The sequence below is a fragment of the Narcine bancroftii genome, chromosome 13, assembly GCF_036971445.1.
Source record: "Narcine bancroftii isolate sNarBan1 chromosome 13, sNarBan1.hap1, whole genome shotgun sequence".
NCBI lineage: Eukaryota > Metazoa > Chordata > Chondrichthyes > Torpediniformes > Narcinidae > Narcine > Narcine bancroftii.
This window is the reverse complement of record NC_091481.1, coordinates 72,413,320-72,441,290: the sequence shown is the minus strand read 5'-3', so window position 1 is coordinate 72,441,290 and position 27,971 is coordinate 72,413,320. Positions and strand designations below refer to the sequence as shown.

Below are 27,971 nucleotides of genomic sequence, written 5' to 3'. Positions count from 1 at the left end.
CATATACGATACATTAAACCCATTAAACAATGTCATCACACAATGAAAATAAACAAGAAAATTGTGTCATCTACTTTTACACACTGGGTCAGTTCATTTCATCTTATTCTCATTCTGTCATTTTAGGGGGTGGAGGTCCATGGTAGGACTTCTCTGTTGTGTTCCATGATTGGTTCCCAAATTTGTTCGAATACTGTGATGTTATTTCTTAAATTATATGTTATTTTTTCCAATGGAATACATTTCTTCATTTCTATGTACCATTGCTGTATTCTCAGGCTATTTTCTGTTTTCCAGGTAGACATTATACATTTTTTTGCTACAGCTAAGGCTATCATAATAAATCTTTTTTGTGCTGCATCCAAATCGAGGCCAAGTTCTTTATTTCTTATATTACTTAGAAGAAAGATCTCTGGATTTTTTGGTATGTTGCTTTTTGTGATTTTATTTAATACCTGATTTAGATCTTCCCAAATCTTTTCCACATTCTCACATGCCCAAATTGCATGTACTGTTGTTCCCGTTTCCTTCTTACAGCGAAAACATCTATCTGATACTATTGGGTCCCATTTATTTAACTTTTGGGGCATGGTGTATTGCCTGTGTAACCAATTATATTGTATCATGCGTGACCTCGTGTTTATTGTATTTCTCATAGTTCCGGAGCATAGCTTTTCCCATGTTTCATTCTTTATGTTTAGATCTTGTTCCCTCTTTTGTTTGGGTTTACAGCTTATTTCATCGATTTCTTTCTCTTGCAGTTTGATGTACATGTTTGTTATAAATCTTTTAATTATCATTGTGTCTGTAATCACATATTCAAAACTGCTTCCTTCTGGTAACCTCAGACTGTTTCCTAATTTGTCCTTCAAGTAGGTTTTCAATTGGTGGTATGCAAACATTGTACCGTGAGTTATACCATATTTGTACTTCATTTGTTCAAAAGATAATAATTTATTTCCCGAAAAACAATTTTCTATTCTTTTGATCCCTTTTCTCTTCAATTCTCTAAAGGAAAGGTTATCTATTGTAAAAGGGATTAGTTGATTTTGCGTCAATATTAATTTTGGTAGTTGATCATTTGTTTTTTCCTTTCTTCATGAATCTTCTTCCAAATGTTGAGCAGATGGTGCAGTACTGGTGAATTCCCATGTTGCACCAGCTTTTCATCCCACTTATATAGTATATGTTCAGGTACCTTCTCACCTATTTTATCTTGCTCTAATCTGGTCCAATCTGGTTTTTCCCCTTATTTGATAAAAATCTGATAGGTATCTTAATTGTGCTGCTCTATAATAATTCTTAAAGTTTGGTAGCATAAGCCCCCTTGTTTGTACCATTCTGTTAATTTATCTAGCGCTATCCTCGGTTTCCCCCCCTTCCATAAGAATTTCCTTATTTTTTTTAGCTTCTTGAAGAATTTCTCTGTTAGGTGAATTGGTAACAATTGAAATAGGTATTGTATCCTTGGGAAGATATTCATTTTAATGCAATTTACCCTTCCTATCAGTGTTAGTGGTAAATCTTTCCAATGTTCTAAGTCATCTTGTAATTTCTTCAATAATGGCTGATAATTTAATTTATATAGATGGCCTATTATCTAGTCGAATACCTAGGTATCAGATTGCTTGTGTTTGCCATTTAAATGATGATTCTTTCTTAAACTTTGTGAAATCCGCATTATTCATTGGCATCGCTTCACTTTTATTTGCGTTGATCTTGTACCCCGATACTTCTCCATATTCCTTCAATTTTTTATGTAATCTTTTTATTGATAATTCTGGTTCTGTTAAGTATACTATGATATCATCTGAAAATAGACTGATTTTATATTCCTTCTCTTTTATTTATATCATCTCTTAACTGTTCTTATCAGTTCTGCCAAGGGTACTATAGCTAATGCGAACAGTGAGGGAGATAGTGGACATCCCTGCCTAGTTGACCTGCTTAATATAAATTGGTTTGATATATATCCATTTACTGTCACTTTCGCCAATGGTCCCTTATATAATGCTATAATCCAATTAATATATTTCTCTGGTAGGTTGAACCTCTGTAGTATTTTGAATAAATAATTCCATTCTACTCTGTCAAAAGCTTTCTCTGCGTCTAAGGCAACTAACCGCCACTGTTGGCATCTTGATTTCTTGTACTGCATGGATTAAGTTAATGAACTTACAGATATTGTCCGTTGTTCGTCTTTTCTTAATAAATCCAGTTTGATCTAGTTTTACTATTTTTGGTACACAGTCGGCCAATCTGTTTGCTAATAGTTTAGCTATTATCTTATAATCTGTGTTGAGTAGAGATATTGGTGGATCTTTCCCCGTCTCTTGTATTACTGTAATTATTGCTGTTTTGCATGAATCTGGCATGTTTTGTGTTTCTTCAATCTGGTTCATACTTCCAGGAGAGGACGAATTAATAAGTCTTTAAATGTTTTATAGAATTCTATTGGGAGTCCGTCCTCTCCTGGCATTTTATTGTTCGGTAGTTTTTTTAATATATCCTGTATTTCCTCTATTTCAAATGATTTTATTAATTTGTTTTGCTCCTCTTCTTGCAATTTCGGTAGTTCAATTTTAGCTAGAAACTCATCTATTTTGTCTTCTTTCCCTTCATTCACAGACACCGTGATTAAAGTAAAAACACAATATTGGAGAAACTCAGCAGGTCAAACCGTATACTGTACTTTATCTGGCCAGAAGGCCTACTTGTGCATACACAACCAATATTTCAGGCTTTTTCCACTGAAGGAAGGTGAGATACAAACCAGAAGACATGGGTTAAGAGAAAAAGGAGAAAAGTGGTGGGGGTATGGAATGTTTCCAGCTGAAATGGAGAATGCGGGCTCAATTTTAACATTCAAGAGGAATTTGGACAGGTACATGAATTTGAGGGGCATGGAGGGCTATGGACTGGGTGCAGGTCAGTGGTTCTAGGCAAAACATGGTTCTGCACAGACTTGAAGGGTCTGTTTCTGTGCAGTAATGTTCTATGGTTCTAAGAAACATTGGTGAAACCCCTTTATCTTTGCCATATAATTTAGAAATGGCCCAGGGTAAAATGAAGCATTTATTTGATAGGAAAGCTTAAGTGAGGAATTTTAAGACAGGAAATAAAGTGTTAATTTTGTTTCCAACACATGACAATCCTGACAGCAAAATTTTCTGGACCAGATGAAGTGAAATCAAAACTGAACGTGATAAACCCTCCAGAAATAAAACTTAGGTTTGTCATACAAATTATGTTGAAACCTTATTATGAGGAAAAAGGTAGTGGAGAACAGTCTGTATCAGAGGTGTTAGTTATTGATGGGGTTGAGGAACTTATGGATCATAAGATTATGGAAAAAGAATCTTGTGAGGGTAACCTTAAAGAAACCATGGTTCCTGTGCACCTGTCTAACTCAGCAATTTTGGAAAAGTTAGGCCATCTTAAATTATAAGAACAGAAGAAGTTGCTTTTGAAATATGCAAATTTGTTTCCTGATGTGCCAAAAAGGACGCCAGTGATTTGTCATGATGTACATTCAGAAGAGTAAAATCATGGATCAGGAGATGGAATACATGTTGAAAAAATGATATTATTAGACTTTCATAATCAGATGGGAGTTCTCTTTGTGTTGTACCTAAAAACTGTTAGGTTCTGTACAGATTAATTCAGTAACTAAAATGGATGCTTATCCTATTCCTATAATTGATGACTGTATTGATAAAATTGGGAAAGCTAAATTTCTTAGTAAAGTGGATTTGTTGATGGTTATTGGTGTGTGCCAATAACAGAAAAAGGGTTATTTCTGCATTTGTGACACCATCTGGTTTATATGAATATAATGAGTTAGCTTTTGGCATAAAAATGCCCCTGCAACATCCCAGAGGGTGATTAATTCGGTAATCAAAGGTTTAACACATACAGATGCTTATATTGATGACTTCGTCACAAAACGTGATACATGGAAAGAACATCTGAGGGAATTGGACAAATTGTTTACAAGATTATCCAAAGCAAACTTACCTGTCAATTTAGCCAAAAGTCAATTTGCAAATGCCACTGTGAAATACTTGAGTCATGTAGTTGGTAATGGCAAAGATGCACCTATTCAAGCCAAGATGAATGCAATTTCTGAATTTCCTATTCCCAATGGCAAGAAAGCAGTGACAAGGATTTTAGGAATGGCAGGATATTAAAGGAAATTTTGCAGAAATTGCTCTTCCTTTAACCAATCTATTGAAGGGGAGAAATTTGTTTTTGTGAAATTTTGTCAGAGAGCTTTAGAAAATTTAAAGGAGCCGCTGTGCCATTACCCTATTTTAAAATCTCCTGACAGACCATTTTCTTTAGTAGATGCCAGTGAGTGGGCAGCAGGTGCAGCTTTTTTGGTTACATAAATATGATGAAATTGACCATCCAGTTACCTACTTCTCAAAAAAATTCAATGTTCATCAAAGGAACTATTCCACTATTGAGAAGGAACTGTTGTCTATAATACTTGCCCTGTAGAATTTTGATGTGTATCTGGGTACCATTCATGAACCAGTTGTGATATTTACTGACCACTATTCTCTGGTGTTTTTAATAAAATGAAGAATAAAAATTAAAAGATTGTTAAGCTGGAGTTTAATATTACAAGAATATAATCTGTAAATTAATCATATTAAATGTAAACATTATGAAATAGTGGATGGTTTGCCAAGATGTTAAAATTGATCATGTAAAGAAATGTAAAGTATCAAGATTGAGATACATTGTTATAACATATTATTACTGTATTACTGTTATTGTAATACTGTAAAGTCAGTTTAGTTAGAACAAAATTTTTAACTCAAGATTTCCTTTGTAGGGGAGAGTATTACGGGTTGTAATTATGATATATAAATACATCTTTAAAAGAGATAGATTGTGGGGATTTAGTGTAGGTCACTTCACAAACAGTAACATTTCACATCTCATTTAAAATGCAAGAGCTTTGCTGAAGCCAGACAGCAATTTTGCAGACAATGGAACTGCTTTGGAAATTCTTTCCAAAGCAGATGCAAATAGAAAAGTCCCGGCTCAAATGCTGATAAAGATCTTTCCAGGATTGGGGTTGGAGCCTTGGGAAGGGTTCTGGTTTTTACAAGCAGAAAGAGGAAAGAACAAACAGGATTCGAGAGGGGGAGGGGGCGGCATGGAGGGGAGGGGGGAGAGGGAGAGCACACACATACTTTTGAAGACAGGTTGTGAGTTCTGAGTTTAGCCAGGTGAAAACCCTAGTAGTCCTTCCAAGAGGAAATGGCTGACTAGAGTGTTTCTCCTGAATTAAGGGAAACAAGAGGAACTTGGTGGTGACCTGGAAGAACAGGTCATCATTTGGAAAACCCATCATGGGGCAAGTTTCTTTGGCAAGACACCAAAGTGACTGATTGGAGGAAGTCAGTTTGTGTGTGTTCAACGAGCAACAAATTTCTCTCTGAAACCAACAAAAACCTTCCTGAGTGGTAAACATTTAACTTTAAGCACCAGAGCCTGGTGAAGAATCATGTTAAATTATGTGCACAGTACAAGAATTGCCTGATACCAGTGAACTTGGAGAAATGAGAAGCAAATGATTGGACTGTGAAACAAAGAACTTTCCTGAACATATATACATTACATACACGTGAACTTAGAATTAGAAGGGGGTTGAGTTAATAGTGATAAAGTTTGATCCTCTTTTTATATTTAAAGAAAATTAAAAGCAGTTTTTGTTTAAGTAACCATTTGTCTTGGTGAATTTCTATTGCTACTGGGTTTTGGGGTCCTCTGGGCTTGTAACAATATACTCTTATCAACTGCAGGCACTGATCTGTGATAAAACAATGTTTCTCACTTGATGGAAAACCCAAGCACAATCTGAGTCACCGCATCAACACGGACCTCTTTTCAACTCCCCAACCCAGCAACCAATCACCCTTCATTTCTCCTCATGACAAAGACAGAAGCAAAACATTTGGTGCATCTCACCTTGCAGCAACCTCTCCTCCTGTTGGCTGAACGTGGAGTGGCACTGACGTCTAAGTCGTGGAGAAGTCTGTCCCTCATTCGCCTGCCCCTCCATCTGAAGGCCGGTTTCAGAGGAGTGCTCTTTCCGGGGAGGGGTGGAAGGAAGAGGAAGAGAAAAATAAACTATCAATTAAGTTCACTGCATAATCAGCCCGACCACAAAAACCCCACAACAAAAAGAAACTTCTGTTTTGAGAGCAGGAGGATGGAGGGTACAGTATTGAACTATAATCATAATCAGGCTTATTTTCATGAAGATAGAACACTAGCACACAGTACAGGCCCTTCAGCCCTTGATCTTGTGCCAACCCATAAATGCCTTAAAAAAAAGTAAACTACTAAACCCTCCTTACCCAGTAACCCATCCATGTGTCTAAAAGTTTCTTAAATGCCCCTAATGTTCCAGCCTCCACCCAGCAAGGCATCCCAGGCACCCATAACTCTCTGCATAAAAAACAGCCCCGATCTCCCCTCCCTTCACTTTGTACACGTCCTCTGGTGTTTGCTGTTCCTTTCCTTGGAAATAGGTCGTCCACCCTATCTATGCCTCTCATAATTTTGTAGACCTCTATTAAGTCTTCTCTCATCGTTCTACACTCCAAAGAGAAAAGTTCCAGCTCTGCGAACCTTGCCTCCTAAGATTTATTCTCCAATCCAGGCAACGTCCTGGTAAATCTCCTCTGTACCCTCTCCACAGCTTCCACATCCTTCCTATAATGAGGTGACCAGACTGAACACAATAGTCTAAGTGTGGACTCAGCAGAGATTTGTTGAGCTGCAACATGACCTCCAACTCTTGAACTCAATCCACCTATTAATGAAGCCCAGCATCCCATCGGCCTTCTTAACTATCCTATCAACCTGTGTGGCAATCTGGAGGGATGGACAGATTTGGACCCCAATGTGTGTCACAAATTTTTTTGCAGAAGTACCATTGTACATTACAGGTGCAAAATTGCTTTAAAATACAATTCTCTAATACAAGATTTTTTAAAAATAAATAATTAGCGTGAAAAAGAGAAAAAAGCAAGGTTGTGTCTGTGGTTGATTGGTGGGAAGGAAGAAGCTGTGCTTGTACAGTTGCATTGATTCTGAGGGACAGAATGAAGACTCATAGACATCCACTCATGCACAAGATGTGACTTAACACCAGAGGACAGGTGTACAAAAGGAGGAAAGTTTAGGGAAGATGTCTACTGAGAGCTGTGGGTGCTTGGAATGCGCTGCCAGGGATGGTAGTGGAGGCTGACACATTAAGGACATTTAAGACACTCTTAGATACATGGATGAAAAAAAAGAGGGTTACGGGGTAGGGAGGGTTTAGGATTTTTTGGGTAGATATATATATGGGTCAGCACAATGCCATGGGCCGAAGGGCTTGTACTGTGCTATAATGTCCTGTTAAGATTCTACAGTGAGCAGCTGCTTCATGTCTTGCCAAGCAGTCACAAATAATTTCCATATTATGAAAATAATCCAAGTCCTAAAGAAACAGCCAAATGTTTGATGAAGAGAACCACAAGCATCACATAGGCACAGTTAAATGACAATGCCACCACATGAAACATTTGCAATGTCAATATTTATCCAAATCCAAGCATTTGATTATTCCAACTGGCTGCGTATCATCCAAAGACATGCTTTTCAGTCCTCTCTCCCAACGAGGACAGGGCCTAGGTGGAGGAGGCCAGAGGGGGATTACCATATTTTTTGTATTTATTCTGCAGCATGAATATCAGTGCCTATGAACTCTGCACAATATGCATGACATTAAACTCATCAAGATCCAGGGTTCAGTTTGCATGATGGAAGCATGGACTGGGAATGAACAATGGTTTCAATTTGGAGCCCTCTCCTTGCGCATTCAACAAAGTTTAAATGCCTGGCGTGTGGAGAACTTTACCAAGCTCCAAAGCAGCTTTTCGGGGGCACGTTCCTATTGCAGCGCCAGCGACCCTGGTTCAAATCTGCCGCTGTAATGAGTTTGTACGTTCTCCCAGGGTCCGCGTGGGTTTCGCAAGGGTGCTCTGGTTTTCACCCACGTTCTCAAGGCATATGGGGTTAGAGGGTTGATTGGTCACATCTCTTAAAGTTAAGATATAAAATTTCAAATATATACACAAGTTCTTCACATGCAACTTTAATCCAATGACTTAACATGATCTCTACTTCAGTTATCGTTTACATACAATCCTTCAGCAAACATTTCCTGGGGTTTTGACACAGATCACACACACTAGTGTGTCAATGCAGAAAGCATTTGTCCATTTTCCGTGCATCTCCTGTGGTCCCTGCAACTTCACTAGCGTGTTCCACGCTCATAGCCCTGGACCTTAACAATAACTTCTCCAGTTTCCTTTAAACCCCTCCCAAGAGTCTCTTTCCCTGCTCCCATCTCCTTTCCTCCATCACCTCAGCTTTCTTTCTACCCTCCACCTATATCCATCCACCTTTGGCCCCTTTCCGAGTTAGCCTGAGCTCCTCCCCCTGCTCCTTCCTCCATCCACATTTTTTTTTGCTTATACCTAATGAAGGGCCCAGGCCCGAAACATTGGTTCCCCTTCATCTCTTATGGACCTGCTGAGCTTCTCCAGCATGTTTGTGTATTGCACTGAACCCCAGCGTCTGCAGACGTTCTTACTTAATGCCATTTGCAGCATTTTGTTCTGGACGATTCATTCCTCCAGAACACCAGGTACAGGTGGATCAGAACGAGTGATGGTCTCCAGCACCAGCAGAGAGTGGGAAACCCTGGGAAAAGCCCCCACACCAGAGTCTTGCATCGTGCAGCTATTCAGACTGAATCTAAAGTGACACCCAGCACATCCTGCCACACCCTCACATTGCCTCAAATGATCACAATTTGTTTTTAATTAATTTGGTCAATGTAGGCATATTAAATGGTCAAACACCCTCTTCACTCTGCTACCATTGGGAAAAAAATACGGGAGCCTGAAGATGAGCGCTCAGTAGCACAAGGACAGCTTCTTCCCCGTTGCCATCAGATTCCTGAATGATCAATGAACCACACACACTGCCTCACTTTATTTTCTTGCACTTTATTTATTAAAAAATGTAATTTATAGCAATATTTACACTGTGATGCTACCACAAGACAACAAATTTTGTGACGTGTGCGTGATAATAAATTCTGATTCTGAAAATGTTTGAGGGATTTTTGTGCCCACAGTATTGAGAAGCTGGCTCAGTCAGCTGTCAATGCATTTCTGAAGTAGGAAGGTTCGACCAATAGGAACCCGGTTGCCACTGCAGACAGGTGAAGGAAGGGGGAGACAGTGAGCAGAAAGAATTCACCACTGGGCCAAGAGTATGCTCCATCTAACAAAACTTTAAAAGGAAAGGACATTTCTAATCAAAGACACCTTATTTCATAAGTGATTATATATAGGCAACATATTTAGACAGCCAGCTTCTCTCTCTTTGGTTTGAAGAGTAACAGAAGCCTTCAGAAAGAAGGATATTTGCTACCCCTGCCTCATCCCTGCCATCCTGGATCCAAAAAGCAATTCATTGTAATCAATGTGCTAACAAATGCAAGGACACAAAATCTTCTCAAAAGGTTGATCATAAACTGGTTTGCACAAAAAATGCATCTGACCAACTTGTAAAATGTCAGCCAACAGCACCTTATTATTGCAGTGCAATTAATTTGTACCCAAAACAAATTTAAAAGAATCCTTAGCAGAGCACATCAACAATTTATAGCCTCCAAGGAAGAAGCAACTTATTCAATTCCCTGAAAGGATAAACAAAAATTCAGAGCCAAATGTTGTGCAGAATGCCAATCCAACTCACTCATGTTGTGTACGAATTGTGATTTTTTTCATGTCCACAAGACCATTCTGTCTTGTTGGAACAACCATTGAGTGTGGCTTGCAATGCATAGCAGCCCACGATACGACACAAGTTTGGGGGGGGGGGGGGGGGTGGGATCAAATAAGTTTTTAAGAGTTATTACAAAAAAATTAAAGCCTTGCTTAAGGAGCTAGGTTTTAAGGTGCAACTGGGAGTGAGTTTATTGCCCTGCCACAGATTTTGTTTGGGGGGGGGGGGCGGAAAATCACACACACAGCAAGAGGCCAGAATATGTAGCACTGTTGGCACTGTTCATTACTGGAGGTAAGCAAGTTGCAGCTCGGGATGAAGTTGGGAACTGGATGCCTTTCATCTGAAACATCACATTTCCAGGGGACTACGGCTGCACAAGTTACCGGCTGCTCTCAGAAAAATCTTTCAGTTGCCTGAGTGAAGTCTTGATCATTCACTTAACAGAGAATCAGGAGACACAGACTGGCCTAGACACCAGAGTTCATTAATCTCGAGATTCACTTCAATCCCATCAAAGGAGCTGAGAATTTAAATTCAAGTAAATCAATAATTCTAGAATTTTAAAACAGTCGACCATGAAGTGATCAGATTGCTAATTAAGAACCATCTGGTTCATTAGTGTCCCAGTGAATCCAAGTTGCATCCTTCAAACCTGTCAATGTGGTCAACTCGCTTCCAAAATCTTTCCCTACCAAGTTTAGAGCAATTTGGGACAGATGACCAATGTTTCCATTACCATAAAGCCCACATCACATGGATGGATAAATAAAGAGGAAGGGTTGATAAAATGGCAGGGAAAACAGGACAACTAATTCACTTCGTTTTCCTGGAAACTTACCTTTGAGGTAGGTTAATCGCAGCAGAAATGTTTGTTCATCAATGGCTCCCCTCAAAGCCAAGATGCCGGGCGCACATTTGCCCTCTTCGACACCAATTAGAGTCATGATTTGAAATGCACAATAATTTAACTTAGGCTGCAAGGAAGGCTTGTCAACAGACAAATACTGAGGCTGGAATTTGTTGATCAATGCCAAAATTTCCAAAATGACCATCGCTGCAGGGTAGGAGGCCCTGAAAACATTTTGTGGCTGTGATAGCTACTTCCCCATTACAGACATTAATTATTGGCAGGAGGTTAAGGATGCCCTTATCATCCAGGGGCCATGATGGCGTTGTTTACTTCACACGCTCTTGATTAGTTGTACAGCCAAAGCTTGAATGGACACAAAACCACTTTCTTGGCTAATATTTTAGAGCGCTGCAAGTTTGGAACTTACAAGATTAAAATTTTGTTGTCTGCAGGGAAAATTAATTCACAAAATCAACTTTATTTTTGTGATTACAAATTTGCTAAACCACTAATTATGGATTGGTCAACTGATTAAAACTGATCAGGGGGGCAACACAGTTACATTAGCGCGATGCTGTTACAGCGCCAGTGATCAGGACCGGGAATCGTATCCCACGCTGTCTGTAAGGAGTTTATACGTTCTCCCTGTGTCTTGTGGGTTTTCCCCAAGGATTCTGGTTTCCTCCCACCGTTCAAAACGTACCAGGGTTAATTTGGGTGGCATGGGCTCAAGGGCCAAAATGGCCTGTTACCATTTTACAAAAAGATTTTTCTAACAATCTCTTTTGTGTATAACTGAAACCCGGCAGAAGATACAAGGCTGAAAACCAGCACCTCCGAGTGCAAGTCCAGTTTCTTTCTGCCAGCTAAACTAATCATGGACTGCTTACACAGCACAAAGGACTGTCTGTATTACTGCCATTTTTTTTCCCCACACTAAAATACAATCTGATGAAGTGCTCAACTTCATTCAGCAAGTTAATGGGCTACAACAGTGTATTACAGCACTATTTGACTCAATGTTCAGAGACAGAAAAAGAGGAATAGAAGCTGCTCTTCTAACATAAGAGAACAAAGAAGCTCATTAAACCACAGCTTCATTCAGTCATATTTGAGCCACTAAGAGACACGTGATTTGTTACGTCATTTGTTACGTCCTCTACCGGCACCACCTACGGCTCCTAGAACGCTTCCACCAGCGTTGTCTCCGCTCCATCCTCAACATCCATTGGAGCGCTTACATCCCTAACGTCGAAGTACTCGAGATGGCAGAGGTCGACAGCATCGAGTCCACGCTGCTGAAGATCCAGCTGCGCTGGATGGGTCACGTCTCCAGAATGGAGGACCATCGCCTTCCCAAGATCGTGTTATATGGCGAGCTCTCCACTGGCCACCGTGACAGAGGTGCACTAAAGAAAAGGTACAAGGACTGCCTAAAGAAATCTCTTGGTGCCTGCCACATTGACCACCGCCAGTGGGCTGATAACGCCTCAAACCGTGCATCTTGGCGCCTCACAGTTCGGCGGGCAGCAACCTCCTTTGAAGAAGACCGCAGAGCCCATCTCACTGACAAAAGGCAAAGGAGGAAAAACCCAACACCCAACCCCAACCCACCAATTTTCCCCTGCAACCGCTGCAATCGTGTCTGCCTGTCCCGCATCGGACTTGTCAGCCACAAACGAGCCTGCAGCTGACGTGGACTTTTTACCCCCTCCATAAATTTTCGTCCGCGAAGCCAAGCCAAAGAAAAAAAAAGAAAGACTCTTGCAAATTTCTCCAGGTGTTCTGTGGAGAGTATTCTGGCTGGTTCCATCACTGTCTGGTATGGAGGAGCCAGGACAGGAAAAGGCTACAGAGGATTGTGAACTCGGTCAGTGTCATCACGGGCATCAATCTTTACTTCACTGAGGACATCAACAAGAGGTGATGTCTTAAGAAGGCAGCCTCAATGACCCTCACTCTGCTACCATCGGGAAGGAGGTACAGGAGTCTGAAGACGAACACCCAATGGTACAAAAACAGCTTCTTCCCCTCCACCATCAAATTTCTGAAAGGGCAATAATCCTCAGACACTCCCTCACTTTTTCCCACTAATTTATTTTTTTAAATAGTGTATTTGGAAATGTAATCCATAACAATTTTTACACAAGTAATACACAGTAACGCTGCTGCAAAACAGGAAATGTTCATGACTATAAATTCTGATTCCATTCCAATTCAAGAGGATGAGTTCAAGAAAGATAACAAAACAAATAAAACTACAGAACAGAACCTCCTTCATCTATCTGAGAAAAGAACATTTCACAGCAAACAAGCTGCCCAATCATGAACCAAATGCCACCCAGTTATTTGTTGCTTTACCTGCATGATAGTAGTTGATGACAGTCAGATTTCTTGATCTAAGGAATGTCATTGTTATCCACTGGCCTGTCCTAATGTGAGCACAATCAGCCTTCAGTCTTCCTGCACAAGCTCACCACTGAACACAATGGTGTGTGCAGGTATGTTTCCCTCCCATTACTATCCAGATGCAGCCAACAAGCATGAGCTCACCCTCGGAACAGCCTTGAATACACAAAACTTTTACTGCACTGTGAACTTTGTCAAATGAGAATTTAGTTCACTTTCTTCCACAATGTTAACCCCTTCAGTTTTTTTTCTAATTAGAAAGAGGAAAGATTGCAAGGCCTGGCATCCTTAAAACTAATTACCTTTCTTGTACTCTTTGGTATTATTTTGCAAGAGTTTAAAATTCTGGAGTGTTTCCCCCAGTCATTTCTTCCACATATAGTCAAGCCCAGATCTCAAATTATTTCCAAATACAGAAAGTGCCCAGGTTACCCTGATCAACCTCAGTACCTTTAATATAGGCCAGTGTCTTCCAGTTTAAATAAATCAATCTTTCCCAATCACTAAAACGTAAAACAGGCCATTCAGCCCTTCCAGTCTGTGCCAACCATTCCATAACTCTCCAGACCTCTCCCATCGTGAAGAACTTTCCCCTTGTATTCCCCCTAAACCTTTCCCCTTTCAGCTTAAAACTATGACCTCTCCCTCTTCCCTTAAGAAGGGAAAATGACTTTCTACTGGGGAAATCTTTAAAAAATGAGACCTTTGGAAAATAGAGCCCCTCATGTCCTTTCAAAATCGACAACAATACACACACTCCTCAGATGCAGTGACTTAACGCATAAAAGCTTGGTCTAGAAAATATTTCCAGTAAAATGCCTTTGCTGTGGTTCAATGTTAACACTGATCACACAGTGAACACTCCAAGATAGTGACTCCCAAGAACTTAATATTTGCTCACCTTCTCCACCTCTGATTCCCCCACTGATCACTGGGTTGTATACTCTGGCTTTCCTTTCCTGAAGTCAACAATCAATTCCTTAGTTTTGGTGACACTGAGTACAAGGTTGTTATTGGTGCACCGTTCGGCCAAGTTTTCAATCTCCCTCCTTTTTGATGACTCATCCCCTTCCTTTATACAACCTACAACCATGGTATTGTTGGTAAATTTGTAGATGGTGTTATTGTACCGAGCTACATAGTCGTAGGGGTAAAATGAGTAGAGCAGGGGGCTAAGAACACAGCTCTGGTACCAATGGAGATTGTGGAGAAATTCTTACCAATCTTCACTGATTGTGATCTGGACGTGAGGAAATCCATGATCCAATTACAGAGTGGGGTGTAAACTCCCAGGTCAAATCTCATAGAAACATTTTGAATGCTGAAAGGATTGGACAGAGTAGATGTGAATAAGATATTTCCCTTGGTGGGTGAATCCAGGACAAGAGGACACAGCCTTAGAATTAGAGGGTACCCATTTAAAACATAGAGAAGGAGAAATTTCTTTAGCCAGAGGGTCGTGGATTTGTGGCCCCATCCAGCTGTGGAGGCCAGATCATTAGGGAAGTTTAAAGAGAAGATTGATAGGTATCTAATTCGTCAGGGGATCCAAGGATTTGGGGGAAAAGGCTGGAAATTGGAACTAGATGTGAGAATTGCTTTAGCTCAGGGTGGAATGGCGGAGCAGACTCAAATAGGCCAGTTGGTCTACTTCCGTTCCTTTACCTTGCAATCTTGTGAAATGCTGAAGTGTAGTCGATAAAGAGCATCCTGATGTATGCATCTTTACTGTCCAGGTGTTGCGTAGAGCCAGTGAGATGGCATCTGCCGTAGACCTGTTACTATAATAGACACTGAAAGCTTAATGATACAGATGACTAGTAACGTTGGCTGGGGGATTCATTGTTCTTCAAAAGGGTGTCGTGGGACCCCTTGCAATCATCCCAGTAGCTCCGTTGAGTGTCTCCGCTTTGAGACAACACTGACATTGTAACATTCCGTGACAGCGGAGTAACAAAGTACAGTGCTCTCTGATTTTGTAAAATGGTTGGGACTGGGTCTATTTCAGATGAACAATTATTTTCATAGGACTGGTCATTTTTTTTTAAATAAACAGCCCAGCAGCAGCAGCAAATTAAAAAAAATAGGATATCTGAGATTTCTGATTGTTTCCAGATATCCTCATTTATGCAAAATCATTTGGAGGCCCAAATGACATCACTTTCGGGTCGAAAATAATGGTGGATAACTGAGGATTTCAGATCATCGGAGTTGTACAGTACAACTAGAATAATAAGTGATAATTCTGCCTGGCCCAAAGGAAAAAGAATCTCAGAAGATAAACTTGAACTTTAGAACTGAATGCAAGAAAACAAAAGGAGCAAGCCATTCAATAACTCACTGCCCCACCACAGCTGGGACACTAGATTACAGATGCTGGAGGAGCTCAGCAGGTCAGACAGCATCTGTAGAAGGAAACGGAGAGGTAATGTTTCAGATCAAAATCCTGCTTCAGCCACAGCTGACATTTTTTTGCCTCAGTGACATTTTCTTAATCCAAATATATTCCAATCTCAAATAGGTCAAGTCTTCAGGCTAATATGACACCATTTTATACTTTTACATGGTCACAATGTTAGCATTGTTCTAGATGATCATAGAGGAACCCATTCTTCCTTCCATGGCAACTTGTTCAATTCTACTACATTTGGCAGCTGAGCTCGATCTGATTCTCATCTGTCCTAAGTGAGGCCACTTGGGAACCCTTCATAGAACATAACAGCACAGTACAGGCCCTTCAGCACTTGATGTTGTACCAATCTACATATTCCTACCAAAAAAGACCAAACCTTTCCTACCTCATAACCTATTTTTCTTATAGCCATGTTCCTAAGAGTCTCTTAAATGCCCCTAATGTTTCAGCCTCCAACATCATGCCTGGCAATGCAAGTACCCACAATTCCTCTGTATAAAAAAAAACAAACGTTCCTCCGACATCTCCCCTAAACTTTCCTCCCTTCACTTTGTACAGATGTCACCTGGTTTTGTCACTCCCATCCTGGAGAAAAGGTGCTGGCTATCTAGATTATCTATGCCTCTCGGATTCTCGTTGACCTCGATGACGTCACTTCTCCTGTGGACAAGATCAAAAATCACATGAACCACTGCCAGGCGATACGCCCCAGGGAGATGCTTACCATTTTTCCTCTTGTTCAAAGGGGAAAGGCCATTGCTTGACAGCTTAAGCTCTTGTAATTCACTTGTGACTGCATCACTCTGTGGACTCGGAGCTGACCCATCATCCTCACTATCGCCAACCCCACCACCGTCTGACCCATTACCAGAGACGGCGAGGGGAAGGCCAACTTCGTTCAGAGAATCCACTTTGGCTTGAATATTAACCTGCAAGAATAAAAAAAAGGGGAGGCAATTGATTAAAAAATTTATCATTCAAACTCGTGTACTATTTTCTGACAAATGGCTAAAAGAATAAAAATAGGTTATAATCAATTAATTTAAATACTTTTGGAAAATTAAATTTGCTAACTTTCCTAGAGGAATTCACTTTGGCTATCTTCATGGCAGCTACGTCCCACCCTAGGAAGACAAGTAGCATCCACCATGACCAGCAGCATTGAAATGGAGAACCCATTGTTCATCGTCGCTGTGACTTCAACCAGGCCACATTCAATTCAAAGGCATGCTACTGAAGAGACCATCAGCACGTGCTGTGACCCAACAACACCCAAACACTGGCGACCACTCTCACACAACCAGAAGTAAAACACGCAAGTCTGCAGACACTGTGGTTGAAGTAAAAGCATGATGCTGGAGAAACTCCAGGTCAAATAGTGTACTTTATACAGCAAAGATAAAGATACATAATCAATTTTTCAAGCTTGAACTCTTCATCAAGGTGTGGGCAAAATGTAGAGAAGTGCCCATACCTTGCAAATTAAAGCACATGGCACCTGTCTACATTTTTATTTTGCTCATATCTTGAAGGGCTCGAGTCTGAGATCCACGCCTCACTGAAGCCAGGGTCGGAGGCATTCAAGTCAGGTGGTCCTGACCGATACAAGAAAACAACAAGGCTATCAGGGGTGCATGAGGCAATACCAGACCTGATGAGAGTTCAAGGTGAGCCTTACAGACACCCCAATTGCGACCATGGATGCAGGTTACAAAGCAAAGCCAGGGAGTACTACAGGAAACTGTGCATCCCCCCCCCCTCCCCCCCCCCCAGGAGGAGAGGAACTCTGCAATGCTTTGCTTCTTTAGACGAGTCAACGGTCAACAAGCCACCAGCCATTACGTAACTGCACCCATGGTTACCACAGATGTTAGGTGAGTCAATCCTGGAAACCTACTGTCCCAATGGAATCCCTGGTCGTCTCCCTAGAATCCATGCAGACCACATGGCAAGAATATTCATGGACATCTCCAACCTCTCCCTACAATCACAGTTTCAACCTGGTTCAAGAGCACTAATCATCCTCACACCAGAGAACAAACTTGAACCATCACATGTATGATCATCTGACTGTACATCAACAAAAGAGTTTCTCTGGACCACGCTGCTCACACATAAACACAATACATTTCTCACGTAGAACAGTATCACACACAAAAATATAATAAAATAATTACTATTTCATTTATGAGACCCTCCACCTCACAGCCTGTGGGAAGAAGCCTGGCAGTCCTAGTTTTGATGCTCCTCCACCTCCTGCTGGAGCCAAGTCGATGAAAGATACTGTGCGCTGGAGTTGGGAAGCCTTGGTGACTACAACCCCACGGCTTTGACATCCATTAAAATGCTTTGAAAGGCAGTTCATGGCTCATATCAACTCTAGGCTTCCTGTCCATATTAGACTCCTAACCAATGACGAAAGCTCTGCCTTCAACACTACAGTCCCAAACTCGTCTCCAAACTCTGGGACACTGCCTCAGAACGTCCTGTCTGCAACTGGATACTCCCCATCCTGCACCTGCCAAAAGAAATTGGTGACATCCCCACAAAATTCAACACCAGTGCCCAAGAAGGCAGCATATACTTCCCGTTACATTTCCTCTCAAGAGCCTCATGATTGCAAGGTCAAAAACTGCTCCATTTTACAAGTTTGCAGATGACACTATTCTTGTAGCCAGAGCTCAAACAATGAGGAAGATGACTGAGAATTCAGGCACTGGATGTGATGTCAGAAATTGGATCTCCCTCAATGCAAGCAAAATAAACTGGTTATCAAATGCAAAGCTATGCTGTTGGAAGAAAAACTTACCCCAGAAAGCAAAATCTATGGTACAGAGAATGACAGAAGTTAGATTGTTGCTGGAAAATACTGGTGTACAGGCTGCACAAACTGCTGCGAGAGAATCGTCTGGCACAACCACAAATACCCTAGCTCTACTCAAGTAAAGCACTTAAGGAGGACCAGGGACAAAGTACTTCATTCTGCGAAAGCATTTGAGTCACACTGTTCCACCCTCAGGCAAGGAAGAGAGCATTCCCGGAGATAAAATGGAAGGCCGCAATCTCCTCCTCCAAACAATAGTCACGGCACCATCAAGGCTGTTTTAAACCCGTTTAATGGGTTTGAAGGGGGGTGGGAAGGAGGGAGGGGGGAAAAAAGGGGAGAAAATGCCATTGTGTATATTCAAGAGGGAAATGTTTGTGTGTATTTTGATTAATATGGTTCATAGTGTGAAAAATTTTTTTTAAAGTACAGGAGCATCAAAATCAGGACTGCCATGCTGTGAAACTGATGAGCGATATTCTGTAACAGTGAACATCATCCCAATTATTTGTTTATATCTGTATTTATTTTTATTATTTATGTGCCTAATGTACTCTGTGTTTTTGGTCTGGAGAGGCGTGTTTTATTGGGTTGAACAGGTACATTCAAATGATAATAAGCTCAAACTTGAAATAAGGAAAAAAGAAAAGAAAGGTTGTTTTAAACCCGACTCATGAGATTGCCAATCAAACAGGCTTTTATTCTCAGCCAAATATCTTTCCAGAATTTCAACAGGAAACATAATGAAACAGAGTCCAGAGACTCTGGACTTTCAGATGAAGGTACAAACTTCAAAAGGGAACCGTCGGTGCAACAGGTTCCAGCAGAATCGTCCTAAACTAATGCAAGAGGCTCATTTCTCCATAACCTATTGTTTGTTCGCTCTTATCTGTTAGATATCTGGTTTCCCCACAAACATATTTGTGCTCTCACTTCAATCCTCCCACTGGGAGCAAATTCCACAAATACAAATAAATCCAAGCCATAGAATTTTTTTATTTTTTTTTTAAGTTTTTCCTTCCAACACAAGATATTTGGTCCATCGAGGATACACCAGTTCTCAGAGCAATACCCCATACTTCCGTGTTCCGTACATGGCCGGTGTACAAGACAGGTCCTGTACTCTCAAAATGTCACCCCAAAACCAAGCATAAAATCGGGAGCTTAACAGTGAAGTCGCAGCGCTCCCCCACAGGGTCCATCCGTCCAGTCCGACAGCTGTCAGCTCTGTACAGGCTTTAAACAGCCTGATAAAGGACCTAACACTGGTTTACTTTAAAATATGCTCATAAAATTTCAACCTTTACTGGGTGAATTGCTTTTAAAATATTGTGACAGCATCACTCCACTGGCATCCAGTGGGATGGTTGGTAAAGGGCCATTGGAGCAATAAGACTTAGGGAATCTTAGACCGCGAGTATAACTCAAAGCCTACATTTTCAGTGGAAATTCAGAAGTCGTTTTATATAGTAACTATTCTCTCACGTGCCCATCAACTCCTTCCACTGTGATTTTTCCCATCACTCACTCACACCAGGGATAATAATTAACAGAGGCCATTGAGCAGATCAACCACTTCTATGATGTGAGGAATCAAACTCCCAGTTACAGGGGCGAGTGTGCAAACATCACACCAATAACACGCAAGGTTAGAATGGAGCCCAGGTGACTGCACCTGTAAGGCAGAAGCATTACCTACCGGACCGGGAAAAAAAATCAAGGTTCACCAAGTAAACCATTAATATTTCAACATATTGAACCACAACATATTTGAGAGAATAATTGCAACTCACTACACCTTGCTGCAAGACAACTAAATCTCACGGTAAGGAGAGAGAAAATGTCTCGAGTTGAAGTAAAAATACCCAAGGTGCTTCACAAAGGTATTACTGAACATAACTGATGTCAATCCGCACGAGCAAGTCAAGTTTATTGTCATCTGATTGTACAAGTACAACCTGACGAAACAGCGTTCATAAATTAATATTGCCTCAAGAATATGAGAATCTCAGATGGTTAGTCTGAGCAGTTCCTCTGGTCGTTCAGCGTTCTCACTGCCCGTGGGAAGAAGCTGTTCCTCAGCCTGGTGGTGCTGGCTCTGATCCTCCTGTTTCTCTTCCCTGACAGGAGCAGCTGAAAGATTATGCGTGGAAGGGGTCCGCAACGATTTTGTGTGCCTTGACACAATGATATCAGTCAATCACACTATTATAAAAAAAACTATAACGTGTGGATTTATGGAGAGGAAAGATTTAAAAACGGGGACTCAAGGGACACCTCTTTCCAGATTGTGGTGGAGATGGAATAAACTGCCAGGTGAGGCAGGTACAAATGTACATCAGATAGGAAAGGTGTGGAGGCATATGGACCAAATGCAAACAAATGGGACTGGCTTGGGTAGACAACTGAGTTAAAATTTAAAATATACAGAACAGTAACAGGCCATTTCAGTTCATAAGCCTGAGCCGCCCATTTTATACCCAATTAACCTTCACCTCTAGTACGTTTTGAATGGTGGGAGGAAACCGGAAAAGCCAGAGACATGAGGAGAAGGTACAAACTCCTTGTAGACAGTGCAGGATTTAGACCCCGGTCCCGATCGCTGGCACTGTAAAGGCATTGCGCTAACTGCTATGCCAACCGGCACTGTTAGCGAAGGTGAGTTAAGTAGAAAAGTAGGTTTCAACTCCATAGATGCAGAATTAGGTTCAAATAATCCATTTGCCTCAACAGCAAACCTATTTACAGCCATGCTCCACTCTAAGAATCAACACATAATCATGCTTTCAACTTCAGATTCATTGCCAATTATTAAACAGGAAAGTCGTGTCTAAGTAAGAGAGAGACAAAAGAAAATTCAAGCAGGAGTAAAACATGAAAGTCTGCAGATACCATGAGTGAAGTAAAAACAATGCTGGGGAAACACACCAGGTCAAAAACTGTACTTTATATCGCAAAGTAAAGATGCATAACCAATGTTTCGAGCTTGAGCCCTTCATTAAGGTCTGAGCAAAATGTAGGCAGGCGCCTGAACATTCATACCTTGAAGGGCTTAAGCCTGAAACGCTGATTATGTACCTTTATCTTTGCTATAAAGTATACAACTTGACCTGCTGAGTTTCCCCAGCATTGTGTTTTTGAGAAAAATCAAACCGTTCCTTTGAAATAGTCCATAAATGAAGCGTATTAAACATTAGGAAAAATAAAAGTACTTTGTCAAAAGGAAAGATGTAAAACAGTCAGGTAAACAGATATGTGGTCAAATTGACAGGAGATGATAAAACAATGCACCACGGTCATCCATACAGATTTATCGATACGAATAGGTCAAAGGCTGGATATCTTGCAGCAAAAGCCACACTCCAGAGTTTTTAGTAACTACAAAGTGGGCATTAGTGCTGGGACAAGAGCAGATGGATGAAAAACAATGATCGATGCTTTGAGCCAAAATTCTGGAGGAATCTCAGCTTGAAATGTTGATTAGTTTTTCCTCCTACTGATGATCTTTGACCCACTGAGTTCCTCCTGCAGATTGTGTTATGCTTCACATTGCAACACCTGCGTCTTGTGTGTCTCGTGAATTGGAATCGCACTTGCTTTGAATGACTTCAGCTCCAACAATACTCAAGCAACACTGTTGCTTACATCCACACACCTCGTCTGCAACGACACTGCACATTCCAGTGCGGACTCACCACTGACAGTAAAAGCGCACAGGTTCGACAACACAAAATAACATTCTTTTAAAAGTCTGAGAATTCCTGTCTGCACAGGGATTTCTCTAACAAAGCAAAATATTTCAGAACTCGAAATCAAAGCAAATGGGCACTTGGAACACTAACTTATGCCAAGAAAACACTTCAGCTTGAAGTTTGTTCATGGGAAAAGCCAAATCAGCAGAAATACAAACAGTCCTTTAGCCAGGAAGCCAGTCCTCATTGCACTTGAATAATGAACCATTTCTCAGTTCCAGGAGAAAAGGGTGCTGAACCACTTATTAACTAAAGCAACGTTTCCTTTCAAAATCAACTCTCCTGCTAGGATTGTCAGCTAGAAAACATCATCATCTTGTACAGAAGAAGGGCTCAGTTATACATCTTTACCTCCTTTGGACACTGTGAAATTGGCTGAGTTCCTCCAGCATTTCTGTGCTTTTACTTTTTTCAACATTATCTCAGACAGAATGCTGCTATGGACGGAACAGCAAAGCTTCCACAAGTGAGACACCTACACATCGGGGAATACTCAAAAGTGCTGGAGAAACTCAGTGGGTTGCACAGCAAGTGTAGGATGGAAAAGGTCCGCAATGTTTCGGGCCCGAGCCCTTCGTTAAAGTGTGAGCAAAAAGCAGACAGGTTCCCGAATAAAAAGGTGGGGCAGGAAGAAGCAGGTGAAGGCGTACTAGCCAACAGGTGAGCATGGGTGGATATAGATGACAGGGTAGAAGAGAAAAATACTGAATTTTATACAGCGTCTGAATGGAGAGGGAAGGGGGAAGGGCGTTGGAGCTGGAGGGAAGGAGACTTTCCTCGTGAACTCAGTTAAAGAAGTACTGTAGGGCTGCCAGCAGGGTTGGGTACAACTGGTGTTGGTGGAAATCTTGCTGTGCCTCTCAGGTACAGGTCATAAAGAGGGTTTGTTCTCAATTAGCCACGAGGAATACATTGTACACAAAGAGTTATTGTAACCTTCAACAGATGTTGATAATTATTATTCAGACATTGACCTCGAATACCAGGACCCCTTTAAATCATTTGCCAAAGTCACCAATAGGAATTTTAATGCCTCCAAGACTGAGAACCACTTAGCCAGGAGAAATGATCATTTACAAATCCTTCCTTACCTCGAGAATACCAGAAACAAGGGGCTTTCCAGTCTAATTTTACTCGATATTCAAGTTAAACTGCATCTGCCTGACATGGGCCAAATTACAATTTTAACCCATGTTAGGTCTACCACATATATAGCGGTTATGCCCCAGTAACTGAGGGTAAATTGTCAAGCAACTGTGAATTTACATAGCGACTTGTATATAACGCATTAAAAATTTTGGATTTTTCAGCTCTCCGAGATGTCAGTGAAGGAATGCTAGCAACTGGAAGGAGCACAAGCTGTGGGACACACTGAGGCTTGGCACTGTGGGGAAGGACCATAGTCTGGAGTCCTTCAATTACTGGGCAATGAGGGGTTAAGACCCTCAAACAGAGGTGTGAATCACAACACTGCCATTGTTGGCAAGGATGCAAAGTAGAGACCGTATGTAACAATGTATATCGATGAAAATGGATGTGATCATTCAGACAATAAATCTGAAATCTGAACAGCTTTCTTTTTTGTAAATAATTTATTGTGAATAAAGTTTATTTTTGAAAAAAAAATGACAACCAAGTCAACATCCAGATTCCATTCCTGGAACAACCATGTGGTTAGCAGGAAGCCAGAAGCCAATAATGGTTAGTTAATTAATAATTTTTGAACAAAATACTAATGGAGGTCAGGTTGCCTTTGCAGACCATGGTTTAAAAAAATAGAAAATATGTACATCAAACTGTATAGTACCAAATAAATGGAAGTAGCACTGAATAAGCACGCAGTTGGTAGAAGTTTGGGCACCTGCCGACATTTTGCTCATACCTCGATGAAAGGTTAAAGCCCGAAATGTTAGTTATATACCTTTATCTTTGCTATATAAAAGACACAGTTTGACCTGCTGAGTTTCTCCAATCAAGTCATCAAGAGTTTTTTTTTAAACTCAGGATTACATGATAAAAATCTGTAATGAGCAGGTAGGAAGACTGTTTGGAGAAGGTGAATAATGCCATACACCAGCCGATGCCTGAAATTTTCCTGGGTCTTGCTGTCAACAGGCCCAGGCAGTTTCATTTCTGGGTTACAAATGGAATTGAAGACTTGATTTCACATTTCATTTGTATGGATGGTAGGTCATGGTGAAAGATTGCTCTTGTGGAGACCAATTCTGAATCAAAGTGCTAAATGGCTTCCTATCTTCTGGAACAATTCTGCTACAAGAGAACTAAAATTCAGTCTCATTTCAACTTAATTTAATACAACCTGATGAAACGGTGTTCTCCAGTCCTTGATGCAAAACATGCAAGCAAGAAATACATATGCAGAACAAATGCACATAAAAATAAATATTTTGTTTCATGAACGTTAAACAGTACTTTCCATATATTAGAATAAATTTTTAAACGAGTTTCATTCCGTGAATTTAAGAACTCAACATGGAAAAGCCAAGGTTAACTATTTTAATGAATTATTCTTAATCACGAGTTGATATGAAAATGCAATTGTTAATCCACTTTGGGTCAGAACATTACACTTCACTATACCCCCAATCACAGCTCAGTTTTCACCCAGTCTGAGACACTACCTTGCCTCAAAACCCTCATCCATCAACCACCACATCCTGATATTTTGAAATTGGGTAAGCTAAGTGGTGGTACAGCTAGCATAACACTATTACAGCGCCAGTGACTGGGGTTCAAATCCCGCGCTGACTGCAAAGAGTTTGTACGTTCTCTCTGTATTGGTGTGGGTTTCCTCCCTATAAACGTACCTGGGGGGGGTAGGGTTGTAGGTCAATTGGGTGAAATAAGACAGCACAGGGCTCATGGGCTGAAAGGGCCAGTTACCGTGCTGTAATAGAAGATGGGCACAAGGTTATGAATGTGGACAGTAGAGGAGACATGAACATGGTGTCTGCAGACAGAGCCCCCAGAGTCTCTATAGGAGTCAAGCTGACATTTGAGAGAAAGGAACAGAGCTGGCAAAAAAGTTTGCGGAAAAACTCTAAATCCTGGTTAGAAATAACACGGGCGTCATGCAATTTAGGCCTGTCCTTCTGGTTTCTTCTCTACTCACCTGGAATTTGGATCAGTACCAACCACCAAGCAGGTGGAAACTCAGCACAGTGTGCATTTCCACAGAGCAGTAATCAGGGATTCAAAATTTGCAATGACCATCACCTAGCAATACAGATAGAAAACCGCCACGGAAACACACAACTTCACAGCAGAAAATTAAAATCAGTTACAAAGTTATAATGGAAAACACCATTTCTTTCAGATTAGGTACAACTTTAAACTGAGTGATGCGGGACTAAGTTAAACAACTTGAACAGAGATCTGTTTACACTGCAGGTGTAAGTACCCATTTCTCAGTTATCGAAATTGTTGCCATTACTTTCCCACCTCACACCCAGCTGACTCACCTTGAATTCTGAATTCCCCTTTATTCCTTGAAAAATAATCAAAGATCCTGTAGATGCTGGAAATCCAAAAAAAAAAGCAGAAAATGCTGTACGTGTGGGAAGAGAAAGTCAAATTTCCAGGTCAGAGACCTCCTACAACAGAATTGAAAGGAGGCAAAAGTAGTTTGAAAAGCTGCCAGGAGGGACGGGAACGGCGTTTCACATTATTCTACTGCTGTGAATTCCACCTCATCTTCAGACACTAAGGCTGGTGTAACTGAGGATTTCTCGATACGTCACTCTGTATTAACCACCACAGTCTGCACAAGATGTCCAGAGATCCCAAATGCACTGCACAAACAAGTTTTATTTTTACATTGAGAGATCAGGCCTAACCTCCCTGGTGAACGCTCCTGTGCAGCAATTATACCGTCGGGAACAACTGCCGTTGGACACCAGTTAAGTGAACATGAACAGTAACAGCTCTTCGGCCCACAATCTTGTGCTGACCTGCAATATATTATCCTACTCAACAAACTAAAACGTCCCTCTATTTTTCTTGCATCCTTGTGCCTGTTTAAAAGTAATTCCAAATTTAAATTTAGATATACAGCTTGGTAACAAGGCCCTTCTGGCTCATGAGCCTGTGCCACCCAAATACCCCAATTAACCTACAGCCCCGGTACGTTTTGGAGGGCGAGAGGAAACTGGAGCACCCAGAGAAAACCCACGCAGACATGGGGAGAATATACACACTCCTTACAGACAGCACGGGATTTGAACCACTAACTGCTACACTAACTATTTCACACTGGTTTTAAATGTCCCTAATGTTCCAGCCTCCACACCACTCCTGGCAATGCATTCCATCACCTAAACTTTCCTCCCCTAACCTTTTACTGATGTCCTTTGGGAAAAGGATGCTGGCTGTACATCTTATCTATGCCTCCCAGCATGCAATTCAACTGAAGTTCCAACAATAGTTGTGGGAAAATGGTAGAACACAAATTAACTTCAACTGACTGTACTGCCAGTTTTTTAATATTTCTCCCAATGCCCAGAAATTATGAATGTCCTTGGCTGTTTTCACGTACACTTCCCGTAGAATCACGTCAATAATGTAAAAGCAACAATGGTGGAATTTCACTGCTGGTAAATTCCTGAGTGTGCCCAAAGTTTCCTTCCCAAACCTCTGGCTCACTGCCACAGAAAACCTTTTTGAACTCAGGGGCTGCCAACAATGCCAGTCTTGGTTTATTTGTTTGGAGTCACAATACATCTTGTATTTTTGGTTCAGCTTGATATTTGGTAACACTTTCCAAAGCCAGGTAAAACACAGTGACCCAGACCAAAGCAGCTCCAACCAGCCATCCACTTGCATTTGGCACAAACCCAAAATTATTTCACATTCCACAAGCTGAAATGATCATGTTTCATTATTAAAGAAGAAAGCCTACAGATGCTGGGGGGTCTTGAGTGCGATACACAAACATGCTGGGGGAGGGAAGATTACCCTATATTTCCTGTGGAAGTTTCATACTACTGCTTCTCTTTTGGTCCACGGCAGCCAACCCGTGAGAGGCTCCATGGCTGAAGGACCCACACAGGCTGCCAGAGACTGGCTCATGGGGACCAGGTTTTGGAACAGGATTTGAGAGGGTGCCGAGGGGAAGAAGGGCTCCCAAAGGCTTCCTCCTCATATCAGAGGAATGGATCTGGAGCTCGGGTGGCCGATGGATTGAACAGGAGTCCGTGCAGCTGCAGAAGCACTGGAAACGAATCCATACACGCTCACTATCTCTGATTGTAAGGGGAACTGGGCAGTATTAATCATGACTCTTCGTACGTCTTATGGCAGGCAGAAGAAAATCTTGTGTAGTCATATATTTTCTGTGTTCTTGCATAACAATGAAGGACCTTCCACTGGGAAAAAGAATGAATCAATTCATTAGAAGTAGAGCCCTTAACGGTCAGAATTCAATCTTACTTATACAGGGCTTTGTTTCATTTGACCAAGTGATATGTGGCATCACATACACCGAACTGTTTTATCTGCTCATCGTTCAACTCAGCTGAGGAGAAATCTCTAAAAATATTCAAAAACCTGACAGGAATGCAAGTCATTCACCAAGAACTATACAGTTTTAATTTTATTCCAAAGAAAACCTCAATATCTATACCCTGGGCACAATGCAAGCAATGGAAATCTACAATATTTTATATAAATACAAGTTTCATATTCCATATAAAATGTTAGATCAGAACTGGAGTGCAAGACAAGTGGTACATCTCACGACGGAGGTTGTACCACTACACTAACCCATTTCAAAGATAAACTTCCGCTGATTGCAGAAGTAGCAAAACATCCTCAATTCTTTGAACACCGTTT

At 41.1% G+C, this 27,971-nt stretch overlaps 1 protein-coding gene across 8 annotated transcripts in view; it reads right to left on the bottom strand.

Moving 5' to 3' along the window:
* The window catches only part of LOC138749030 (myocardin-related transcription factor A-like), a 158,484-nt gene that overhangs the window by 104,995 nt on the left and 25,518 nt on the right, over positions 1-27,971 (bottom strand). For 5 of the 8 annotated variants that reach the window (XM_069910052.1, XM_069910057.1, XM_069910054.1 and 2 more), the window contains exons 1-3: positions 16,270-16,345; positions 14,798-15,537; positions 5,986-6,105 (exon numbers count right to left, since the gene is read on the bottom strand). In XM_069910052.1, the coding sequence (XP_069766153.1) occupies positions 5,986-6,105; positions 14,798-14,855 (178 nt within the window). In that variant the 5' untranslated portion in view covers positions 14,856-15,537; positions 16,270-16,345. Of the gene's footprint in view, positions 1-5,985; positions 6,106-14,797; positions 15,538-16,269; positions 16,475-27,971 lie in introns of those variants that run through there. The other 3 variants (XR_011348374.1, XM_069910056.1, XM_069910060.1) reach the window with 3 other exon arrangements.